The following is a 14,782-nucleotide window of genomic DNA, read 5'->3' as shown; positions in this document are numbered from 1 at the left end:
ACAGATGTGTTCAGTTTGATAGTGTTTGTACTGTGTGGGTGTGTATTTGAGTGTGTGGGGGAGAAAGAGATGGACAAAGAGAGTCTGTGTGTGTAAGACAGAGGGTGACAGGAGTTGATCAGAAACAATAGGAGTTTGTTCTGGTGATTGCTGATCTCAAACTTTTTGACTACTTTGTTGGTCTATGCAGGTGCATAACATGTAAGCAAATAAAAAAGGCCAACACATGAGCAAAAGACGAGACAATAAGAGTCATAGAGAGACCGAATTTGTTTGTATTGTGTGTGTGTGTGTGTGTGTGTGTGTGTGTGTGTGTCTGTGCGTACGTGTGTGTGTGTGTTTGTATGTGTGTGATAACCCTTGGCCTTCTGCGTTTGCAGATGTGCTGACCTGCGACCCGGGGGGTGATTTCCGCTGTGACAACCACCAGTGCATCCCACTGCGCTGGAGATGCGATGGTGACAATGACTGTGGAGACGTCTCAGATGAACGCAACTGCAGTGAGTCTCCCTCCCTCTCTCTCTCTCTCTCTCTCTCTCTCTCTCTCTCCCTCTCTCTCTCCCTCTCCCTCTCTCTCTCTCTCTCTCTGATGCCCGCTCCATCCACACAGCAGCACAGAAATGCACACTTTGGGAGGTCATGCCTCACTAAACCTGAATTACCATCACAATTGGGTGCCAGAGCTGTGGGCTTCACACTAATAAATGAGCTAATGGCTCAACAGGTCCTGACATGTCCCACGGCTAACTGTGCTTGCATTTGGACACAACACATACACACTTCTCTGTTTTTCTGTTGGACGCATGGATTGGCTTTACTTGGCCGCACAAATTATGGAACATGGCTGCTGATAAAGAACAATGGAGCTTTTACTCTTCTGTCAGAAGACAAGTGAAGAGTGGTGGTGTTAACACGTCTGTCATCAGCACTGTTTGAGGCAGGAGTACCCGAGGAGCAACCTGACCTCAGTCTGTAGACGTTAGTGGAGGTGGTAGTGGCAAGTGAAGGAGGCTGCCGCCTAGTGGCTCAGCATTATCTAAACAACACGCAGAAACACATACAAGTTTGGTCCAGTGAGGGTAAACACACACACACACACACACACGCGCGCACACACACACACACACCAGCACAAACACACACATATGCGCATACACACACACACACACTCTCACACACACACACACACACACACACACACACACACACACACACACACACTCTGACTCAGGCGGTGAGTGATGCGTTGATGTTTTCAGCACACTGACCCTCCCGCTGTAGCGGTGCTGGTAATGCGGGTAGATAGTGGCTCTAATGAATGCCATGAACTCACCACCTAACAACGACGGCTGTGAGGAGCAGGGGAGGCGTTCGCCAGCACAGAATGTGTGGGAAGAACCCTGCGAGATCAGACCACGAGCAGTAACACACTCTAACTCTAACACTCACTGTCTGACAATTAATGTGTTTGTGTGTGTGAAATGGTTTAAATTGGCTGCATTTAACTGATGGGTTCATCAATCCATGACACATTTGGTTGACAAAAATGGATCTGTTGACTGGAACCATACGACTAAATTGTGTTTGAACCCTTTCTCAATCCTTTAACACCTTCTCAAATTCATGTGAACCAGAAATTACTTCATAGATGCAATATATGTATTTATTTATTTTTAAAATCAAAAGTAGAAATCTTGTTTAAGACCAAATATGTATTTTGAATGAGTTTTGGATAATGTTGGCCTGAATTCATTTGCATTCACACAAAAAAAAATTAGCTGTTCAGGAAATTGTGGAACATGGTTTTGTTATTATGAATTCATAATTGCATGTTTTGCAGGGGAATGGTTTAAGTACATGTATTCTTTTAATCCTGCAGGCAGAATTGAGTAATTGTTGCATTATCCAGGAGCATTTTTTATTGACAACTGATAGCACATAGCACAGAATGACTGTTGTCTTTGGCTTAGTTGGTAAGAAAATTAAGGTTGTGCAGATTCAGCCTTTTACTGCTGCAGCCTTATGCAGCGGGTTCTCTGTGTATTTGTGGCTTTTTGGAGTGCAGACAGACTGATGGGATTCACACTTTTGTTTGCACCCCCCCCCCCCTTTCTCTCCTCCCCCCAGGCCCGCGCGAGTGCACGGAGAGTGAGTATCGCTGCGACAATCTGCACTGCATTCCGGCGCGCTGGGTGTGTGACCATGACAACGACTGCGAGGATAACTCGGATGAAAGGGACTGTGGTGAGCAGGAGGCCTCTTTGTTTTGGCTCCGATTGTTGCATGGTTGAGGCCAGCTCAGGGCCCATGCTAACACCCATACTGCCAGCGTCAGAAATCACATTAAACAGCCACAGCAGAGAGAATGGATTAACTCCTTCAGAGCAACTTGTAGATTTTTCCCCTTTCAATTTGAGGTGTTATCTCGGGAAGCTTCTTCTTTTCTGGCTTTGCTTGTTGAATTTGTCAGCGTGCAGTGAGAGCAGAAAATTCTTTTTTTTTCTCTAAGCTTTCATCTTCATCTTCATCATTCATCTTTTGAAATTCATTTCAAAACAAAGCAGAAAGGATCATACAGTAATTGCAAAAACTAACTTTGTTAACTACTGAGCTATTAAAATGTCTGTTAAACACAAAAGAAATAGCAATCCCCAAACCTCTGCACTACTCCCCCACAGCATAGTGAAAGACAGCAATGCTTAACATGTATGCAAAAGTTGGACATTGATGTACTTGTGTGTGTCAACATCTCCCTGACATTAGTCCTGTTTCCTTTCCATCATGGGAGGTTGTGCTGGTATTTCTAAGCGTGATGTACAATAGTAGCAGTGTTTGCACTTAATTGACTGGGAGGTTTGGAGTATTGGAAATAAAAGCAGGTCTAATTAGCAGCAGCAGTGTAGTTGAGCCCAGTGGCTGACAGACTTTGTTTGGCTGTGTTTCAGAGCTCAGGACCTGCCACCCGGGTTACTTCCAGTGTGGCAGCGGCCACTGCATCGCCGAGCGCTTCAAGTGTGACGGAAACGCCGACTGCCTGGATTACACCGACGAGGCTTCCTGCCGTGAGTGGCCCTCACCCTCCTCTCATCTCACGCTAGGCTTAGCATCACTCCTCAGCCAGCCACTCTATTTAGTCAGCCAGCTCAGAGCCAACACAAAGCAGCAGCACCACTGAAGCGCTATAGTTCAGCTCCAGAGTGACACATAAGTGGCCATTGCTGCTGCAATAGCACCCTCTACAGGTGTGTTGGTAGAATGTCATTACAGCTCAGTGCCACCTGTTGTCCCTGTGTTGACTGTTTTAGATGATGCTCGCAGTCTTGTGACTTAGGATGAATGCGGTGTGTTAGAAGTCTAGACCTATGACTTTGGCTTTGCATGCATTAAGTTTTAACACATGTCATTGTTGTTAACTAACTGCTGGGATCTCTTGTCTACAGCCACCCGCTATCCTAATGGCACCTACTGCCCCCCCTTTCTGTTTGAGTGCAACAACCACGTGTGTGTGCAGCCACACTGGAAGTGTGATGGTGACAATGACTGTGGAGACGGATCGGATGAGGAGCTCCACCTTTGCTGTAAGAAAACAGATATCCACATACACACAAACAGACGATTCTAGGGACTCAGGGGGCCCCAAGCAAAAGTCTAAGCCTGGGCCCTCTAACCATTCCCCCAGACCCCCGCCATCTACATATCTACAAAGGGTATCCGTTCAAGCGAAACTTTTGTTTTGAATAGTACAGAATAAAGTGCATACTACACTTGATGTAGCGACTGGCATGTTTCATGAGCGGAGTAAGAGGTGGAAAGTGAAGGAACTGTTCCAAATAATCAATTATATATCAATTGTAATAATTAAAAATGTGTACATATGGACATCTTATACAGAATAATGTAAGAAGATATTTTAGAAGGCTAGTCACTGTCATCTTCATATTAGGATAAACTGATCCTACATACGTACTTCAGTAGGCGAAGAATCCTGCTTTGCCTCCACTGCACACACACACACACACACACACACACACACACACACACACACACACACACACACACACACACACAGACACACACACAGAGCTACAGACACTCCCAATGGTTCAGGAGCACACAGACACACATTTCTGAATGACACAGTCACCCATTAAGTACTGTATGTATGTCAATGTTTGTCCTTTTTTCGTACATATACACTCTCTCTCTTTCTCTCTCTCTCTCTCTCTCTGTCTCTCTCTCTCTCTCTCTCGCTCTATCTTGCACACCTGTGTGTCTGCTATAGAGTCTTAAACCCTTGTTTACTTTACAGTGGATATTGAATGTGAGCCGCCATTCCGTTTCCGTTGTGGCAACAACCGCTGCATCTACAGCCATGAGCTCTGCAACACTGTCAACGACTGTGGGGACGGCACTGATGAGAGACAGGAGCACTGTGAGTACCACAGACCACTAGGCACAGAAAGAGAGAGAGACAGAAAGATTGCACACACTGACAGACAACTCAGTAGCTAGCAAGACAACAAGCACCTACAATTTATTGGTAAGTAGATAAATACATGGATAAATGGGTGTGTGGCCTGTTGCTGGATTGATTCATTCACTGATTCCTTCATTAACTGATGCGGTGATAGTTATGCCATCAATACAACATGATTTATCCACTTTGTATACACAATGTAGCATTAGACAATGCAGCTACTGATTTACTTTGAGTTTCCCATAACTTACATTACATTAACATGACCTAGTTACGTTTTAACACTTACACTGAACCTTCCGCATTTGAATTTTACATGCAACCACTAAACTACTGTAGTGGTTCTCAGCATAAACCTTCAGGTTGTCACACATTTGACCACAGCCCTACTTCCTATCCCTGGTCTTCCACTGCTGTACCATAACCTCCACCCCCTCTCCACCCCTGCAGGTGTGGCCCCTACCCACGGGCCCTGTTCACCTGATGAGTTTAAGTGTGGCAACGGCCTGTGCATCCCGCTGCAGTACGCCTGTGACGACTATGACGACTGTGGGGACCAGACCGATGAGCTGGGCTGCAGTGAGTGTCTCCTGCTTGATCCACCTTTTTATACTAAGACCAGGCTCATATAACCCTCCACCAGTAGTTACAGTGAACAGTCACAGGAACACAGGATCCATCTTCTTGGATCCTCAGTTACCAGTCCTTGTGCTTTAGTGGAGATTTTAAGTTCATTAGATTGAAATTATGTATTGCTACCCCAATTCCTACATTGACATATGTTTGTCTTACTCTTCGTTTTGTCTGTGTGCATTAGTTCTAAAAAGACCATACAAGAAAACGTGAGAATAATCTTTGTGTGTGTGTGTGTGTGTGTGTGTGTGTGTTTCTCCTTGATCAGACGTCGGCAGTGGACGCTCCTGCGGTGAGAATGTGTGTGAGCATAACTGCACTGATCTGCCAGGCGGAGGCTTCCTGTGCTCGTGTCGCCCCGGCTACAAACCTACCCAGACGGACAGGAACACCTGTGAGGGTATGGAACACCTCAAATACTTAACACTTAACACACCAGAGAATTGAACACACTGAGAACAAAAGCATTAGAAATGATTAAAGATAGAACAAATAGGTAGGTCAAATAGATAGGTCAAATTTGATATATTTTGCCAGAGATGTATTTTTATCATGTAATGAATTGTATGGATAATGGTAACAATGAAGACAAATTAATGTGTGTACATTTGTGAATAGGGTGTGTGTATCTGTATTTATGGATGTATGAGTATCTTGCATATGTATATATATATGTGTACTAAGTTTATTTTGTGTGTGTGTTTGTGTGTGTAGATGTGAACGAGTGTGAGGTGTATGGCACGTGTCCTCAGCAGTGCAAGAACTCTAAGGGCAGCTACGAGTGTTTCTGCGCTCCGGGTTTCCGCACGGTGGGGGAGCAGCACGGGCTGGAGTGTGCCGCTGAAGGTGAGGGGAAAACAGACGCCGTGCACCTACGACACCTCCCTCTCCATCTCACTATCCTTTCATCCTCTTTACCAGCCAAGATCAAAACACCCCACTGTATTTCCCTATAAACATACTTTATGTGAGCTGCATACTTTCACCGCCTCTGGGTCTTCACCTGGCAGGACTTAGGCCGTGTGTATAGTATTTTGTTACCATACAGTGCTTCGCAAATTTATAGTTTTGCTAATCAGCATAACAGTGTTTTTTCACAGATCTGTCTCCGGCAGCATATTTGTTCTCAGTATTGATTCCTTGTAACATGCGGGTTGTCTGTCTGGTGGTCCGTTCCAGGGAACCCCCCAGTCCTGCTGCTGCCTGATAACGTGCGCATCCGACGCTTCAACCTCTCCACCGAGCAGTACTCCGATTATGTTGACAACGCAGAGCACATCCAGGCCCTGGACTACCTGTGGGACCCCGAGGGCCTTGGACTCAGTAAGAGAACCTAGCTAGCAGCTCCTTTTTGAGGAAACATGGCCTGTGGCTGTAGAAGCATATTAGTAATAGGAAAGCTTTGTCTCTGCAACACACTGGCAAACTTCTCCATACATAGTGTTTACTTTTTAGACAGGGAGTGGTTTTACTCTAGTGTTTTGTCATCGTGTGCGGTCTGGTAGTTATACAAGTGGTATCCAGTAGGGACACGCTCACCTCAACCTTAATTTGTGGTTTCAGGTATCGTGTACTGGACCGTGCTGGGACGCGGCTCTCAGTTTGGGGCCATCAAGCGTGCATACATGACCACATTTGATGACCAAGGCAATAACCCAGTGAAGGAGGTGAACCTGAACCTCCGATACATCGCCAAGCCTGATGGCATCGCTGTGGATTCGATTGGAGGGTACGTAGTTCTGGGATTATTGTTTGTTTGATCACTTGTTTGTTCATTCAAGTCATTCAGTTGCTAACACTTTCATGATTTGCATTTTAGCCATATTTACTGGACGGATGCCGGTGCTAATCGGATTGAGGTGTCCAAGCTAGATGGGCGCTACAGGAAGTGGCTGGTTAGCACTGATTTGGACCAGCCAGCTGCCATTGTTGTAAATCCATCTTCTGGGTAAGACTGTTGCTCAGCAGAGCACTCAATTCAGTCAATATAATGTAAACACATCACACCTACTGTGCAATTTTATAAGGTTTGTCATTTTCACTGGTGTGTTGATATGGCTTTGTTCGTCCTTTTGAGGTACCATGAAGTTCTGATAAACCCCTGTCTTTCCAGAATGATGTACTGGACAGACTGGGGCCAGAGGCCTAAGATCGAGTCGGCCTGGATGGACGGGCAGCAGAGGCGGGTCCTGCTGGATGAGGACCTGGGCTGGCCAACTGGCCTGGCTCTAGACTATGTGAACGGGGGGCGCATATACTGGTGCGACTCCAAGGAGAACATTATCGAGTCCATGACAGCAGAGGGCTCAGAGAGGAAAATCATCATGTCTGGAGGTCAGTGCTGCAATTTATATGCTCTTCCAAATATGACCATCAGAAATGACTGAGCTGTTCTTCAACCACTACTTTGAATGCTGGCTCTCTCCCTTTTTATCCACTATCAAGCTGTATATCAGGGGTCGGCAAGTAACTTGGGCCGCGGGCCGCGGGCCAGCACACTGATATGAGCTGGGTTCTGCTCCAGGTTTTTTTCCTATTACAAGCGAGTTTTCCTTGCCAGGGAGAGTTCCTTGCTCTAGGAGTTTAGGCTATGGGATCTGTACAGCACCATGAGACAAGATCAATTGTTATTGGCGCTATATAAAACAAATTGAATAGAATTGAAATGAAATGACAATATTTAAAAAAAGGATGGATGATATTCAATATGCCAGTATTTTCAAACTTAGTTGCAGATTTTCTTTTTTATTTCCCTGAACAGAACGCCATGTCTCTTGTGTACTAGAATTAAATAATCATCGCTGAAATGTACTGATTTTAGTATGCAAGGTTTGTTGGTGTTTTTTTTCTTGCCGAAATCAATTGTAAACTGATGTTCCACAAAGTATGTCTATTTGTTTAATGTGGAAGATTCTGGACCATCCTCAGATGACTACAGTTCTGTTTGCATGTATTTTAAGTTGGTGTATGTTATGTAATGATATGTGGCACCTGTAAGAGTATCTTGTTGTTTTGAGTATCTGGATTGTAAGAGTATCTGGTTGTTGCAGGAAAGGACCCAATCGCAGCCCAGATACAAAATAACTCAAAAGGGAAACTAAAGGATCCAAAAAGGGAAACTAAAGGATCCAAAAAGGGAAAACACAAAAGATCAGGGGAAACTAGAAATCCAAAGCACAGATCAAAACTAGGAAAACCAAAAAAGGGGTAAAGCACAGAAGATCCCAACCTAGGAATCTAACATGGGCAGAACATCCACAGAAGATCCCAACCTAGGAATCTAACATGGGCAGAGCATCCACAGAAACAGATCCCAACATAGGAATCTAACATGGGCAGAACATCCACAGAAACAGATCCCAACCTAGGAATCAAACATGGGCAGAACATCCACAGAAAAACAGATCCCAACCTAGGAATCTAACAGAAACAGATAATAGGAGAGGAGAACTAAACTAACTAACTAAGGGCAATTAACAAGACACAGGAGAAACCAATCAGGCAAACGAACAGGGTGATTAACAAAGCAGGTGTGGTAGAAGGGAGGTGGGGGCGGAGCTCAAGATGACAACAAAGAAGCACATGGTGTAAACAAACAAACAGGGGAAAGCACATGTCTGGAACAAGGAAACACAAAACAAAGACAGCAGGATCCTGACAGTTTCTGGCAATACGCCCAACCGTTAAGAGATATCAAGTGTTTTCTTTTGTCATGTATTCATTATTAAGCTCTTCTGGGAACAGAAGTCACAAATCCTAGTTGTCAGACTGGAATATTTACAGCCTTCTGTAATGCCTGCCTGTCTTGCACCCTGTAGATATTTACAGACTTCTGTAATGCCTGCCTGTCTTGCACCCTGTAGATATCGGCAAACCCTACAGTTTAGATGTCTTCGAGGGCCACGTGTACTGGACCACCAAGGAACGTGGGGAGGTGTGGAAAATTGACAAATTTGGGAAAGGGGACAAAGTGAAGGTGTTGACAGTGAACCCATGGCTGACTCAAGTGCGCATCTACCAGGAGCACAGACACAACCACTCTGGTGAGCTACAGGCCTGTTCCATTTGCTCCTCTTATCTTGACCACAAACATGTTCGGTATGGTTCCTCTGATGTGTTTCCACTGTGCCCTAGCAGGGCCGAAAGACATTATACATTTATTTGACTGCATGTGCATGAACTGAACTGAGCTGAGCAGAGTTGAACCCTCCTTGTTGTCCCTCAGTGCCTAACCCCTGTAAGGACGTGTGCACTCACCTGTGTCTGCTGCGGCCGGGAGGCTACACCTGTGCCTGCCCCCAGGGCTCCAACCCTCTGGGCTTCCAGTCCAATGAGTGTGATGCAGGTAAGGGCAGACCCAACTCTCCCTCTACAGCCCCTGCTGTGCCCCAGTGTTGTCAGTCCTGTCTGTCTACCTTCCAGCCCATACTATCAACCTGCATGCCAGGCTGTCGTGGTGATCAAACTTCATGTTATGTTGTGACAACATTGGCGTGATATGGGGATGAAATGTTGGTGTTTGTTTTTTGGGAATGTTGTGGAATGTTGCTGTGGAATGTTATGGAGATGTTGTGGAATGTTGCTGTGGAATGTTATAGAGATGTTTTGAAATGTTGCTGTGGAATGTTATGGAGATGTTGTGGAATGTTGGTGTGGAATGTTGTGGAATGTTGTGGTAATGTTGCTGCATGGCTGTCGCTCCTTGCAGCCATTGAAGAGGCAGTAGCAATGCCCCTTGCATGCAGATGCATGAACGGAGGTACCTGTTACACTGAGGGAGACCAGCCTAAGTGCAAGTGAGTTCAGATGCATGCATTTGCATTTTGTGTCTGTTAGCATTTCTGTGAATGCATGTGTTTTCACCATTATGACAGTTCCTTGTCTGATGCCAATTTTTCAATAACAAAATTCTACCTAATGTTTCTCTAGGTGTCCATATGGCTATCGAGGCAGTTACTGTGAGATGGGCATGTCCAGAGGGGCTCCTGCAGGAACAGGTACCACACAACAAATCATCCTGTAAAGGGCTCTAAGCACATTTGTCCGAAACATTTTCAGCTTTATCATACATGCTTCTCTAGTGTCCAGTCAAATACTACCCATCCATATGCAACCCAAAAACGAACACTCCTCATTGCTGTCTGAGGCTGGTCTGTTATCAAAGCCTTGGATATGGGGATGGTGTGCCCAGTGGCGTGTTTCATGCTGTCAGACTTTGGACTGACAGCTGTCCCATGGGATTTCAGAATGCCTCGCTGAAGAAGAAATGTCCTTCATCTGTTAAATCTTCACTCACACCCAGAGACCCAGTGATGAATGATTCACATGGCATTAATGGATATTTCAATTAGAACACAAAATCTCTTTATTGGCATTTTATTATTGGTGCGGTTATTATGTCAGAGTTAAGAGAGGTAATAATGAATGGATTAACTTGAATAAGTAAGCTCTTCTCTTGCTAATAATGAACCAAGTTTGCACTCAGTATTCACCTGAATTTCAAGTTAATTTCTTTCCCAAGTAACTTATAATATGCTCGATGTGTTATCTGTGTTGGAGCATCTTAGTAGTTGAACCCTAGACCTTTGTATCGCGACCACCATAGGTATAGCCCCGGTTGAGGTTGTGATCGTTCTCCAGTGGGGAGAGCTAATGGTCCAGAGAGTGTGATGACTGATGATGATGTATGAGTGTTTCTCTGCTTCCAGCTGTAGCAGTGCTGCTGGCAGTGATCATCATCCTGGTGACTGGAGCGCTGGCAGTGGGAGTCTTCCTCAACTACAAGCGCACAGGCTCCTTCATCCCCTCAATGCCAAAACTGCCCAGGTAGCCCACGCTTCAGTGTGGCGGTGATCACCGTCGTCACGCTATATATCCTCAGTGTTACATTGTTCAGGAAGCCTGACTTGTTCTCTCCCTCTGTCTCTTTCTCTGTCTCTCCTCCCTCTCCTCCCTCCGCTCCTTCCTCCTCTCTATTGTTGTTCCCAGCCTGAGCAGTCTCCACAGTCTGGTGAAGGCCAGTGAGACGGGGAACGGCGTCTCGTTTCGCTCGGGTGACAATGTTACCATGGACCTGGAGCCCCCTCCACTTGGGGTGTCGTTTATCGACCGTGCCATGCAGCTGGTAAACACACACACTCCTCTCACACACACACACACTTCTGCCTGGCACTCAATAGCGTCAATGGCAGCTGTTTAACTACACCCATCAGTGCTCTGGTGAATCGTGCTCAAAGCCCCATGAAATCTCTTCTTGACCTTTTGACCGGTAGAGGAATGACACTAGCGCATCATTGACAGCATTAATAAAAACTAAAGAGGACTTTTATACTCCCTGCAGCCAGGCCTCTGATCTAAGATTAGCGGAGTGAATGTTCATCTAAAGGCCTTTCAGGACTCTATGTAAAGCTGCTTATGATGCACTTCTCTGTAATGTGGAGGAGCTTGACCCTGACCGTCTGTGTCGAGGGTTTACTGTGCGAGAGTGAGAAAAAAAGTTGAACCGAATGGGTGTAATGAATGGGACGGCGTGAAGGTTAATGTGTAATTTTACTGCGGCTTAAGCCAGATAAGTGCGCTGTTTACTTCATGGCTCTGTCTGCCTGGCTTTCTATCAGGATGAGAACTTTGCCAATGCAGCACAGCAGCCAATCACCTTTGAGAATCCTCTGTATTCTACTTCCGCTGGCACGTCTGGTGATCCTGCAGTCATCCACGCTACACAGGTACTGAAGATGGAATTCTCGTGTTTTATATGCATCATAGTTTGAAGTAAATGATTGTCCATGATATCATGCTAGTATACGTTGATTTAATATACCCCAAATGGTAGCTCTTCAGCATCACAATGCATAATGCTCAAGGCACGTGATTTTTTCCTGCAGGTGACGGTCAATGTGAGTGGTGAGCAGATAGATAATAACTTTGAGAACCCGGTGTACCACCGCAAACAGCAGGCGGTAGAGGTGAAGAGCACTCCAGTCAACACCACAGAGACACAGGTGAGATGGCCGGCATGCTGAAGCTCAGCTCAGAGGTCGTAGATGTGTGTTCGTAGATTGTGTGGGCCCTCTCAGGTTAGATGATCAAGTCCAGTGGTGTCTGTGAAATTATGGTTTGTTGTCTTTAATGATCCCACAAGTGAGTGTGTGTGACCTCAAGTTGACCTTGTGACTTCCTTTAAGCGTAACCCTGAGGAGTCGCCAATCACGCCGGCATGATGAAATTCCATTGTTTCAAACTTGATGAATATCTCAGCGATAGTTTGTGCTACAAACAAACTGATCAAAATCTCTGTGTAATCTACATCGTCTTTTTTAAGGTGTTTCCGGAGTCCAAGTGGAGCTTCTTCAAAAGAAAACTGAAACCAGGCACAACCTTTGAAAATCCTACTTACTCAGAGGTGAGAGGAATCGAACACATCACATAGCTATACGCCAAGAACACCACATGCAAAGGCTTTACAACAGCCTGCTATCTCGTGCCTGTTTCACATATTCAGAAGATTCACCATTCTCTAGCTGTCCGTTCAGTGTGTGCACATCATCACGTTGCTTCAGAAGCATGGAAGGAAGTGGTGTCATTTGATTGCTCAATTATCTACAACCTTTTGCCACAATCATGGCACAATCATTTTAACAGTTCAAAATACCATGAAATAAGGGTTGCACAGAGTAGGCCTACAATGGCCATAGTCTGCAATGTGTTTCACGCTGTGGAGGAACTTCCCCTGATATACATTCAGGAGAAGTGAATCTGAGTCTTTTTTCGAATTGAGAATTTGTTCTCTTTTGTCACGTATGTAATCTTAATATCTAGATATCTACCAATCTAGATTAGTACATTTATGTGGGTAAACAAATGAATGTAGTAAAAAAAATAGATACAAGCAAATATGACTCATTTCAATTAGTAATCGGTTGGGCTGACTAATGATGTTACTAATGCTGATAAAAACAGTCGGAATATGTAAACACAGTAAGAACACTTATGGAAAACTAGATCTTAGGCTACTGTATAATGTTAGTAACTAACGTTAAAATATCGTCGGTATCATATATACTTCACTACTGCATACGGTAAGACCAAGAGTTATATTGATATCATAGCATTCGTTTTATGCTTTGCTCTATGTGCTTTTAATTGATACAAGACACCTCCCGCACAAACCCCTGAGTAGGCCCTACTCGTGTTTTTCAGGAAATTATCATTGAAATGATGATTCTAAAATGATATAGGCCTACTCGTGCAACCCATGGAACTACTAAATGTGCAGAGACATTAGGAAACATTATATTTACATAATCCATTTAGGTTTGCAAGCACATTTGTTTTGATAATAAACACTGCATTTGCACCGTTAAAGAAAAGCATTTTTTGTAGTTGGCATGGCGTTAACCGTGCTGCAGAGTATTCAATTTGTATTGGCTGTTTTTCAGATGCAGGAAGAGCAGGGGGCAGGGAGTACTGGGGACTCCAGCCAGCCGCCCCCCTTCGTCCCCTCTAACAAACCCGTGAGGAAGGAGCGACCCAGCGCCTTCACCCCGACCGAGGACACCTACCGCGACACAGCCAACCTCGTCAAAGAAGACAGCGATGTATAACCCCACCTCCCACCTCACCCCATCCCCTTCTGTCTCACATATGGGAATCAAAGACACACTCTGCTTTGCACAGAATCTATTTTTATACACAGCCTGAGTACAAAAGAAATAAAATTTAAGATTATTTTAAGAAAGACAAGTAAAGAAAAAAAGAGAAGAAAACTGCTGTAGACATGGAGAGAAAAGAGAGGTCTTTCATGACGATGCCTTCTGATATTTCTTATGCCAATTCTTGTTTTGTGATTTTTTTTTTATTATTGTGATGTACTATATGTATATCTTTGCACTGATGCTGCTGATAGTGATGTTATAAATATGTTGTATATTTGTAAATTTGAAGAAAAAAAAAAGATTTTGTTGATAAGATCTGGAAAATAGATGATTCCTATTCATAGCAATTCAAGAAGATGCATATCTTTTGGATGGGTTAAATGCATTGAGAACAAAAGTATATTATGTGTAACAAAGTTTTAAACATTCTTCAGTCTATACTTTGCCACTTAACTGAAACTGGAGACAATTGCAGTTGGTTTTGCATATTTATATACCTCATTTATGAACTGGAAAAAAAAGAAACTGAACAGTGGTCCTCTGGTTGGGATAATTTCCTTAATGGAAATTTAGCGATGTAAAGACTACTGAATAACACTGTTCCCAAGCCAGGTTTGCACACTTGTCTGAGTTTTCTAAGTGAAAGTCAGTCTCCAGCATCCAAGCACAGAATGCCTTCACTGGATTCCATTTATGAACTTGTCTCTTCCTAAAGGATAATTATTAGTTATGTTCTGTCTCAGTCAATTACAGTAGTCTGTCCAGTCCCTCCTGCAACACTTTCCTTTCAGGTCGAAACCCTTTCGCTCCAGACAGGAAGCAAAAGGCACAAGTGTGCATGTCTACTTGTAATGGACTGAACACACAAATCAGAAAAAGCAATGCCCTCCTTATCCCTGTGCTGACCTGAGATTGTAGGTTTTTCACACAGGATGGATATTTGTTGTTGCAGTGGCCTCTCTTATAATAATCATGCAATAAAGGGCCTCTTTTAAAAACACTTATAAGGCAATTTGTG

At 44.3% G+C, this 14,782-nt stretch overlaps 1 protein-coding gene across 4 annotated transcripts in view; it reads left to right on the top strand.

The window, feature by feature from the left end:
* The window catches only part of lrp2a (low density lipoprotein receptor-related protein 2a), a 63,496-nt gene extending 49,272 nt beyond the window's left edge, over nucleotides 1-14,224 (top strand). For all 4 annotated transcript variants that reach the window (XM_031558611.2, XM_031558600.2, XM_031558606.2 and 1 more), the window contains 22 exons: nucleotides 381-500; nucleotides 2,128-2,244; nucleotides 2,946-3,062; nucleotides 3,441-3,578; nucleotides 4,310-4,432; nucleotides 4,928-5,056; nucleotides 5,379-5,510; nucleotides 5,825-5,956; nucleotides 6,290-6,433; nucleotides 6,674-6,839; nucleotides 6,930-7,058; nucleotides 7,224-7,444; nucleotides 8,974-9,153; nucleotides 9,336-9,455; nucleotides 9,819-9,906; nucleotides 10,040-10,107; nucleotides 10,819-10,936; nucleotides 11,099-11,234; nucleotides 11,728-11,835; nucleotides 11,995-12,111; nucleotides 12,432-12,512; nucleotides 13,549-14,224. In XM_031558611.2, the coding sequence (XP_031414471.1) occupies nucleotides 381-500; nucleotides 2,128-2,244; nucleotides 2,946-3,062; nucleotides 3,441-3,578; nucleotides 4,310-4,432; nucleotides 4,928-5,056; nucleotides 5,379-5,510; nucleotides 5,825-5,956; nucleotides 6,290-6,433; nucleotides 6,674-6,839; nucleotides 6,930-7,058; nucleotides 7,224-7,444; nucleotides 8,974-9,153; nucleotides 9,336-9,455; nucleotides 9,819-9,906; nucleotides 10,040-10,107; nucleotides 10,819-10,936; nucleotides 11,099-11,234; nucleotides 11,728-11,835; nucleotides 11,995-12,111; nucleotides 12,432-12,512; nucleotides 13,549-13,713 (2,849 nt within the window). In that variant the 3' untranslated portion in view covers nucleotides 13,714-14,224. The remainder of the gene's footprint in view (nucleotides 1-380; nucleotides 501-2,127; nucleotides 2,245-2,945; nucleotides 3,063-3,440; nucleotides 3,579-4,309; nucleotides 4,433-4,927; nucleotides 5,057-5,378; nucleotides 5,511-5,824; nucleotides 5,957-6,289; nucleotides 6,434-6,673; nucleotides 6,840-6,929; nucleotides 7,059-7,223; nucleotides 7,445-8,973; nucleotides 9,154-9,335; nucleotides 9,456-9,818; nucleotides 9,907-10,039; nucleotides 10,108-10,818; nucleotides 10,937-11,098; nucleotides 11,235-11,727; nucleotides 11,836-11,994; nucleotides 12,112-12,431; nucleotides 12,513-13,548) is intronic.
* The last annotated feature ends 558 nt before the right edge of the window (nucleotides 14,225-14,782 follow it).

Source organism: Clupea harengus, chromosome 2 (genome assembly GCF_900700415.2).
Source record: "Clupea harengus chromosome 2, Ch_v2.0.2, whole genome shotgun sequence".
NCBI lineage: Eukaryota > Metazoa > Chordata > Actinopteri > Clupeiformes > Clupeidae > Clupea > Clupea harengus.
Note: the sequence above shows the minus strand (reverse complement) of the source record. Positions and strands in the feature narration are given on the sequence as shown.